The sequence below is a fragment of the Hippoglossus stenolepis genome, chromosome 4 (genome assembly GCF_022539355.2).
Source record: "Hippoglossus stenolepis isolate QCI-W04-F060 chromosome 4, HSTE1.2, whole genome shotgun sequence".
Taxonomy (NCBI): Eukaryota; Metazoa; Chordata; class Actinopteri; order Pleuronectiformes; family Pleuronectidae; genus Hippoglossus; species Hippoglossus stenolepis.
Window position 1 is genome coordinate 18551542 of NC_061486.1, and position 10011 is coordinate 18561552.

Here is a 10011-nt window from a genome sequence, read left to right on the forward strand (position 1 = left end):
GTCAACGTCTTGACTGGTAATAGTAGCAACCAATTGTAGAGGCCTAGTGTGAATGTATTTAAACATAAAACTTCACAAAAGCTACAAATAAGGAAATAAATCACAACTGAGCATCATGGAGTTTAGCAGCAGAGTATTGTATTTCTGTTTATTTCAAGTTGCCAATTCTTTCTTTGTTGATCACTGGTTGCACCATGTTTACTCATCTCTGTCATCTGAGTGACATCACCACCCTGCTGCCGCCACGAGGGCTTTAATTCCCACGTCTTCTCTCCTCAGAGGGGCGTCAGTCAGGAGCTTCTCTTGGGTGGCTTTCCTAATTCTTTTCTTATCATTTTCATTTGGCAACAGAACAAAACAAAAGTGCTGTTTACATCTTGATGGTAAAGCACCAGAAAGTGCTGGAATGACTGGGTGAAGGGAGGAAGAGAAAGAGGAAGAGGTGGTGGAGGAGGTAAAGAGCGAGTGGTTGGGGGGGAAGAGGAGGCAGCAGGTCTCATTGCTGGATTCGACGCACCGACTGCACCTGGAAGGACTGAGCATGGGAGCCCCACTCTCTGTAATGTTTGTACTCGCCACCATGACGATCGCACTCCATGATGTACTGGTAACCACGGTAACCTGGAAACTGGTAGCACACCCAGCTGGAGGAGGAGAGAGGGAGGAGGAGATTTGTGATAAACGTGTGATTTACACAGTGAGGGAGGTGTCGCGTACATGACTTGAAATCCACTTTGATGAAAAGTAACTCACTCATGTGAAATATGAAAGGTGAAAAGACAAACTGAGGTTGAACCAGTTATTTTATATGGATGTATTTGAACTATGCATATCTTTATAGCTTTTTGACATTGATTATTATTTTAAAAACTGCCCTTATCAATGTATCAATTGGCTCTTAAGGAAACCAACTGCTAAATCTAATATTAAACAATGTCATCTAATAGCACATGGTAGGATACATTTCATTTAGCCCAAAGGGGAAAAACCCAAATGTCATCATAAGTACCCTGACAAGATATGAGCATTTCATGTGTAAAATTAATAAGCTGAAAAAATATATATGGTATACAACTGTGCAATTTTAAAGATGAACCAGAGGATTATGTTTCTGAAACATAAATAATCAAAAAATTATTAAGTAATTTATATATAAAATATAGATATTTTATATGCATATACATATTCATTGGGCTGTTGGAGGATTAAGATTTAGCTGTAACTTTCAGGTTATAATTAGGTCAATGTTAAGGTAAGGGTTGAGGATAGGCATTTAGTTGTAATGGTTAATGTTAGGGTAAGGGGCCAGGGAATGTCAATGAGCATCCTCAAATATATAAAGTATGTGCGTAAACAATAGAAACCAAGCTTTCCATTACAAAGCCATATGGATGAAGTGGGCTGGATTTACCGGTATGTTCATCTAAATCAGTATTCACGTGTCAGAACCCTGTGGGGGCGGGGTCCGTATACAGAGGTTTAGACTTACGCGCCGCTCTGAATTTGCATGGATCCAATCTCGTTGTTGCCCCAGCCCATGGCCTGCAGAGATGGGTAGTCATCGTTCACCTCCCACTGGCGTCCCATGAAGTTCTCCTTCTCAAACAGCACCATCTTGGACTCCTTGTGGTGCTATGTACAGATAGAGTAAGTCAGAGTTATTAACAGAAAAAACAGCAATGGTTATACTGTGTTTGTTTTGTGGAAGGCAGCTGGAGTGAGACAGCAATGATGGTGCTGCATGTGATCTGAAACTCAACCCTTTTGTTGTAGCAAAGTGTTTCTGATAATCGGGCAGTGAACACCAATATATTATAGATACCAAATGAGGAGCAAATGATGGTTCAGTGGATGCTACAAATACTTTTTAAGCCTTTCTCCACAGGGTTAGGATCATTTGATTTTTACTTGTTTTTATATTTCTGTCTAAATCATCTTAAAAATAAAAAAAACATCAGAAAGTTCAAACAAAGATTTCCCACCAAAATATTGTATAATTTTAACCATAATCTTAATGTGGTGGGGTGTGGAATAGTTCATAAGATAACACTGCAATACAGCTGTGAAAAGCACTTGGCATTCGTCACTCTTTAGAAACCAGGGCTCTCATCCCAAATGAGTCAGTTTGATCCATCAAATTTAGATCTTTTTAACTCAAGTGGGATTTGACAAGTCACAAGTCCGACAACAAGTGAGATGGAGGAAAACAGAAGTTGTTGAATTGAGACGGATACTCACAGCAGAGCAGATGGGGCGGAAGGACATCATCCTCTCAATGTGGTAGGCGTTGCTGCCGCTCCAAGACTCCCAGTGAGGATATTCTCCTCTCTCCAACACAAACTGCTGTCCACAGAAACTGGAGTGCTCATATCCTGCCCAGCTGTCCCCAGCAAGCACACAAACAGTATATATGACGACATCTGTACGGCATCATTGGATCATTGGGCAATTTATAATAAAAGTATACTAATTATCAGATATTAAGTGGGTGTTCCTATTTTATATCTTGACAGCCACACAGTAAGGTAGTGCATGTGCTCAATTTTTTCAAACATACATCACTGAGAGGTTTATTTGCACTTAAGTTTATTTCCTCCAGTGTCAAATGTTCTGCCAAACATTTTGATTGACTCACGCTCCACATTCCACCTTCAGCGAGCGGATGTTGTCCACGCCACACTCCATGATGTTCTGGCACGCTGAGGTAAACTCCAGACGCTTACCCTGGAAGTTCTCCTGGTCATAAACTGTGATCTGGTGGGAGGGGGACACAAATGCATTCATGTAGCATCCACATGCCAAACACAGGCACTGGTGTATGCATCATTCATGACAGGACTCACCTTCCATGGTCCCAGTGGGTTGGGATTATTCAGAGCCATACTACTGTGTGTCTCAGCGCTTCTTTACCTTCAGAGTAAAGAGCAATGAGAAGATAAATACAAATATTACACAATGATATTTATCATTTATTGCCAAGGATGTATGACTATCTTTAAGATCTGTGTGTATGCCTTGTAAAAATAGATGTACCACCTGATGTTACAGCTTTAGTGCACAATTTATAATCTATATAACAGAACACATGACCGGTTGCATGTGTATATCTGTTTGAAAGCTCTCTTGAGGCCGACTACACGCTCACACTTGTTGGAGCCAGCCATTGATGCAGGCACAATGCATGTTTGTTCTCCTAGTGCACGGTCAGTATGTCTGACCTCAGTCTATACATTTATGTGGCTCAGCAGAATAAACAATGACAAAAGACACACAAACGTAAAGAGACAATGGTCTACAGGATGATGAATGGATTGAGATGGAGGGCTTACCTGACCGGCCCCAAAGAATAGCTGCTCAGTGCTTGCAGGGGGGCTCCACAAAAACGATGTCCTGGCCCCGGAGTAAACGGAGCTATTTATACCTGCTGGTACTGAGGAGCAGCAGGCCCGTGGGTCAGGGCAGGAGTCAGCACATTGCTGGTTCAGTCATTGTTCATCGCTGAGCTGCTGGGCTTTAGTTCGCTGCAGTGGTACTGGACGCAGGGCACCGTGCCCAGTGCAGATAAGCACATGTTCCAAACGGGCCATGACCAGTGGGCAGGACCAAGTCCTGGAACGGCCTGGTGCAGGAAACAGATCATCACACATGTGGATTTTCTTGCCATTGGGTCTGGTGTGAAAGAAAAAACAGTGACTCAGTGTGAATAAAAGAAAACAGAAAAGGAAAGAGACAAACAGAACATTTAGGATCTTTGGATCCAAAAAGATCCTTGACTAATGTCTACACAACAATCCTGTATTTTATAAGTGGTATCATTAAGTTCTCTCCACATTGTGCCATATGTTCTGTCTCCGATCTCATGTCCACCACTACTGACCCCAGATCTCTGGTCCTTTCACCTTTTCACTGACTCCTATGGACACACATGCTCAGTCATACACACACACACACTGTCATGCAGATGGACATGCAAAGGGTCATTCAGTGAACACAAAGAAACACGCACACCTAAACATTTAGATAGTGATGAATGACCTAAGTACCTGCCTATTCTATGACTCGTCATTAAACAGTAAAACTAACATAAATTGATGTTTTCTTTTCTATTGAAATAACATAACTGTAATTAAAAGAGTCCTTGGGCAAAAGTATTGTGAAAGTGCATTCACCTTGTGTTTTATAGAAATTTTACCTTATCTTCTAAACTGTTAACTTTTGTAGACTAATATCAACTTTAACAAAAACTTTATATTAAACAACAACATTATCATTATTCACACATATTGCACAGCTACATATACATCACATACACATATAGTGTTCATAGCGTCACATTATCTATCCAAAACTTTAGATAAATGAATGCAAAAGGCTTCAGATAAGGGAAGTGCGTACTAGGGTGCTAGAATTTCTGCAGTTTCCGAGGGTCAGTGCCCTTCCCTGTTTTTAATCAGCCAACTTCCATTTTCAAAACTCTCAGTTCCTTTCTAAGCATGAGCAAAGGTGCTAAGAGTTTATTGCAGCTCAACAAAGAACATGTATAAAAACATGATGGCTACAGACTTAAACATCTGTAGCTGCAGTTTTAAATGTGTATGAGCAAACTGACAGTTCAGTTCAATCTGACAGATGATGAGAGGTGCGATTTGATATTTCATAGGCTACATTGTATTTGCTGTAGACCAGCAATACTACACAAAGACTAATGTTGTCACTGGAAATCTCGTAATCCTTGCGACAAAAATCAAAAACATGAACCAACTAAAATGTCCCGCTTGTTTTTAACACAAATGCCCCAGGCCTGCATGAACCACAAAATGTATCAAAGATGGTTTGATCAGTAATAGTAAAATTGTCTTAGACAATTATACTATACTTCCTTAGTGGGTAAATGATTAGAATAAGAAGAGACATTGACCTGATTGTCTCATGGATATTTTCTTTGTTCTGGGAAAAACAAAAGATGACATTTCCTCTGGGTTCTTGTTCTATGCTCTAATAACTTTATTATGAGAGCTGCATCTGAAATTCCATTTGAGAGAAATTATCCAGTAACATTTGTCTGCAAACATTTGAAAAGATAATAACACAAATTTCACTATACCCAACATGGAAAATCAATCATTACAACACAAAGCAAACAGTCATGCAGATACAATCTGAATGTTTTGCTTTGCTTACAGAGGAATCTGTGGCCCTTTGGTCACAATTATTCCCGAAAACCGTATTTACTATGTATGCATGTCACTGTGCATGTACATGTGAGATGTGTATGTATGGATACAGCCTATAATAAGCAAAAGAGTATCCAGCACTCGCCTGTCCAAACAATAGAGAGATGGATGTCGTTCCTGCAGTCAGCACATTACATACACTCAGAGGCTCAAAGGCTTGGAGCAGCGGCAGCAAGGATCAAGAGAAACGGAGAGAATATGGAGGTGAAGAAAAAAACAGAGATCACAGAGAAACTGCAGAACAAATTAAAATAGAAGAGGGAGAAAATATATAAACAATTTAGAAAGAAAGTTAGGAACAGACAGTGAGAGTGGTGGCAACTGTGTGTGCGTGCGTTTGTGTGTGAGAGAGGTGAGAGTGGTGTAGTATAAAGCCAAGCAAACTTTCTGCTGATGGCAGTGACTGTCCCTCCGTCCCCCACAATGGTGTTGGACAACAAAACAGTCAGCAGAGTCAGCAAAGCTCGTGCACAGATAAGCAGCGTGACCTCTAACCCCTGGACCACGCTCTAAACAGCTCGCAGCCAATCAGGAGCCAGAATCCTGCCTCAATAGACTTGGTCTGGATGTGAATATATATATATATCCTCACTCACGACGCCTGCGTCAATCACTTTCTCCAAAGCTCGGTCCATTTCAACCTGCTGTTGTAAGTGTAAGTCTCCACTCTCAGGTCTTTTAACTCTTTCAGAACTGACAAAATCACTGGTTTATGGGAAAATTGGGGTTTTACTGTTAACGCACACTTTGGACTAATAGAACCAGATGAGGATTGATTCCTCTTGAAACTTGACTTTGAACTGAGATGATGTAAAATGCAGTAGGGTGTGATTTTTAAGTTCTAGAGCTGCTCTCATGTCCCGATGTAGAATTAATGACAGAGATCAGGGACTGTGTTGAAGATGGATGGATGGATGTTTATTTGTTTAAAGGTTGAGTATTCCTGGTCTAATTTAAAGGACACAATGTTAGTGTTTATACTGGGAATTTTCACTTTTACTGGAAATACAGTCAACATTGTGCTACCAATGCTTGCATATACCAGAAGTTTTTTTACTTTTCTTCATTTTGATTTTCACATTTAATTCTGTGGAAAAAAAGAAATCCTCAAGATTTATATTTGGTGCATCAAGGAGAAAAAACGTTGTAATGGGCTATTTACAAAATGATTTAATCGTAAACCCTTGAGAATCTCGTGTTTTCTGATTCCAGTGATTTAAGATCTAACCTTGCTGTAATTTTGTAAACGTGTACTCCAGGGTGTGTCAGTACACTGTGACATCACAGTCGGGCGTGGTTACACCATCACTGATGTTGGGTGTGGTCAGAGGTGAAATCGACTTAAATCTTTTAACCAGAGAGGACAGTGAAACCCAGATAGCTCTTTATAGCCTTCGTTATGTTGATATATCATTGAATTTCAATTTAATTTGATCTATTTATTTATTTGTCCATTTATTTATATTTTTGCCTGTTTTTATGATTTAGCATATACTTTTGAATTAAGTTTTTTTATTACTTTCAGATTAGTTTCCTGTTAATACACAATATTTTTGTTTTTGATTTTGCTCACTTTACTACACATATTCTCTCTCAGGATTTCATTATATAATCCTCATTTTATAAATTCTATTTATTTCTATACTTTTCTTTTTTCTTTTGCTTTTGTTGTCCTTTATTTTTTATGTTGAGCATATTGTGTTACATTTTGTTTGTATGAAAAGTACTTTATGAAAAAATTATATAGAGAATAAATGGAGCTCAATTTCATCTAGTTCCATTCATTTCTATGTAACTTTAAAGTCATGTGAATATATGAACACCTGCAAAATACAAAGCTCTCAGGCTATGTTAAAGTCATGAATATCTTCATATTGACATTCATTACATTTAAATAGGAAGTTGTTCTTCACTCCATGACATTTGCTGAGGGCCTTCAGGCAGCTCTGATGTTGATGAATGAATTTAAATGTTGACTTGAGTAAAAGAAGCAGCTTTCCAGTGACTCTTATAAACAAGAGGAATCCTTGTGCTCACACATATGTTTTTTTACATGCCACATACATGTATACTGTGTTGTAGTACATTTTGTATTCCAGCAACGAAGAAATGGTAATTACTCTTTTCACATCCTCACACTGACTGATTTTTTTGCCTCTGCTTTCTCCAGAACTGATCATGTCTCACTCAGGTGCTCAAGGCAGCATTGGCAGCCACTCTACCATTGGGCTGCGCAATTCAAAGGTAACTATATTACAGATTCCAAGAACTACAGAGACTAATTAAGACTGCAGAAATAAAAGCATTCTGCTTGTTTTTATTACTCAGATGTACATCTATGAACACGAGAACTTCCAGGGTCGTAAGATTGACCTGTTCGCAGAGTGCCGTAACCTGGCTGAGAAGGGTCTTGAAAAGATTGGCTCCATCAGGGTAGAGAGTGGACCGTAAGTCACCAAACTTTCCATCCACATATGTGACAACATTGTATTTGTTTTTCTTCTGAGATTAAAAGTAAAACACCTATCTTTCCAGCTGGGTGGGTTATGAGCAGCAGAACTTGACCGGGGAGATGTTCATTCTGGAGAAGGGAGAGTACCCTCGCTGGGACACCTGGTCCAACAGCTACAGGTGTGACCGCTTTATGTCAGTCAGGCCCGTCCGCATGGTGAGTAGGGTTCGATCTGCAAGATTTGATGTATATACATATTTGTGCTGCATTTTCCTGTCTATTTCTGCACCTCACATCCATCTATCCTCTCGTCCATCTTTCATTGGTATGGAGGACAGGGCTTTTTACTGGTTTAGGGACATTTGTATTTATAGGTCCTAGCCACTGTCTGTATTTTTTGACTAAACCTTATATTATCACATAACATCAAAGTTTTTCTGCCATTATATTTCTATGTGACGGTTTTTAGAATAATAATAAATAAAATAGTATTCAATTTGTTACCCCCAGAGGTTTGGCCTTGGTCTCTAAAAAGTTAGATAAAAAAAAAACAACCCCAACAACAACATCCACAGTGTCCATATTTTAAGTGGTGACAAAGTAATGTGTGTTTTTCTCAGGACCCCCAGGACCATAAGATTTGCCTGTATGAAAGCACAAACTTCGAGGGTCGTAAGATGGAGGTGTGTGACGAGGATATTCCCAGCCTGTGGTCGTACGGCTTCCAGGACCGTGTTGCCAGCATTCAGGTCACTGGTGGAACGTAAGTCACATCTTGTTGCCTCTCTTCAGTTTAGGAGAGAGATTTAAAGTGAAACACACGTATTTTAAAGTTTCATTTCATTAAGGTGATATAACGGAGATCATTTCAACGTGTATAACGTTAATTATGACGATTAGCAGTAGAAATAGGTGAGAGATAGGATTATACAAATTTAACTTCACCATCAAGCTGCACCAAACTTCCCACACTCAAAATTATCAGTTCCCTCAATATGCCTGATTTTTTTTCCCGCTTCAAAATCAATGGCATATTCCCCAGGAAATCTGTAAAAATGTCAATAAATAAGCCCTATCTAGTAATGGGTTTTTTTTAAGTGAGGAAAAAATTCCTGGAGCTGCCCCCTTATCCAAATCCACACCAAAATTAAATTGATTCTTCTTGGCTCATGCTCCATTCTTCCATCAAGTTTTATGGAAATTTGTTCCGTTGGTTTTGTGTGACCTTGCTTACAAACAAACACACAAAGAGACAGGGGGGGAAACATAACCTCCATGGCAGAGGTTAATAAAACTGCATACAACTTTGGGTCAACATGATTACAGTCTCGTGGTTTACATCTACTTCTCTCTTCTTCCCCACACAGCTGGGTGGGCTACCAGTACCCTGGCTACCGTGGCTACCAGTACGTGTACGAAATGGGCCCTTACAAGCACTGGAACGAGTGGGGGGCCCACCAACCCCAGATCCAGTCCATCCGCAGGGTGAGGGACATGCAGACGCATCGCAGGGGCTGCTTCGAGATGACCGCATAGAGAGGAGTCCAACAGACTGTGGGCGAAGGGAATAGCAAGGGGTCTGGCTCGCCACGCTGCAAACCATCCCTTGGAGATTCTTCAAGAGCCGCTTAGCTAGTACAAGTTAATGGCTTTTGAATATTGTTATTGCTTTTACTGGTAGGATTTGGGAGTATGTGCCATCGAGAATGATTCTGTTCGGGATAATGTTCTGATTGTCACAGACCTCCAGAGTAACTGTAACACTGGTAAAATCAGTAGCAATGCTCTCTGTCTACAGACCTCATTAAGATTATATGATTCTACCTATTTATGAACGGGGGAATAAAGGGGATGAGTAGATTTAAGGTCATAGTTTGTGTTTTATTAGTTTGTTTCAAGGCTATTCGCAACCACACCTACAAACCTTTGATTTTATTTTTATTTACTTGCCTCAGTTAATGCTGAAATGATGCCAATAAGCCTGTTCATCATCTCCTGCTCGTGAGATCCACAGACTTTAGAGAGTTAAGGGACAAACAGATCATATCACGCCTTACAAAGTTCAACCATGGACAGCTCTCAGCTCGGCGCATGCCCTGCAGTAAGGTTACCAGGCAGAAGGAGGCGCTATCTCCTCACCACAGAGCTCAAGACTCACCTCAGTGACTAGAGGAGGGTACTGGCCAGTCTGTGATTAAACAAGAGAAAGGTGGCCTTGCAGGGTTGTGTGTTGCAGATGTGAATATCCTTATGGCCGGCCTGTTTCAGCTCATTGATGGGGCTGTCCAGAGGATTTTACACTTTCTCAGGGATGCTGGCATCTGG

At 40.3% G+C, this 10011-nt stretch overlaps 2 protein-coding genes across 2 annotated transcripts; one reads left to right on the top strand and one right to left on the bottom strand.

Annotated features, from left to right (window-relative positions):
- Positions 1-116: 116 nt before the first annotated feature.
- On the bottom strand, positions 117-2882 carry cryba1a (crystallin, beta A1a). Its single transcript, XM_035154727.2, has 5 exons — positions 2844-2882; positions 2636-2754; positions 2239-2380; positions 1490-1632; positions 117-644 (listed from the first exon to the last, which is right to left on the bottom strand). The coding sequence occupies exons 1-5, from the start codon at positions 2880-2882 to the stop codon at positions 497-499; spliced, it is 591 nt and encodes a 196-aa protein (XP_035010618.1). The 3' UTR covers positions 117-496.
- A 4530-nt stretch (positions 2883-7412) lies between these two features.
- Positions 7413-9222, top strand: crybb1l3 (crystallin, beta B1, like 3). The gene is made up of 5 exons (XM_035154703.1): positions 7413-7478; positions 7563-7681; positions 7770-7902; positions 8307-8449; positions 9054-9222. Exons 1-5 carry the CDS (start codon positions 7413-7415, stop codon positions 9220-9222), a joined length of 630 nt encoding a protein of 209 aa, XP_035010594.1.
- Positions 9223-10011: the final 789 nt, after the last annotated feature.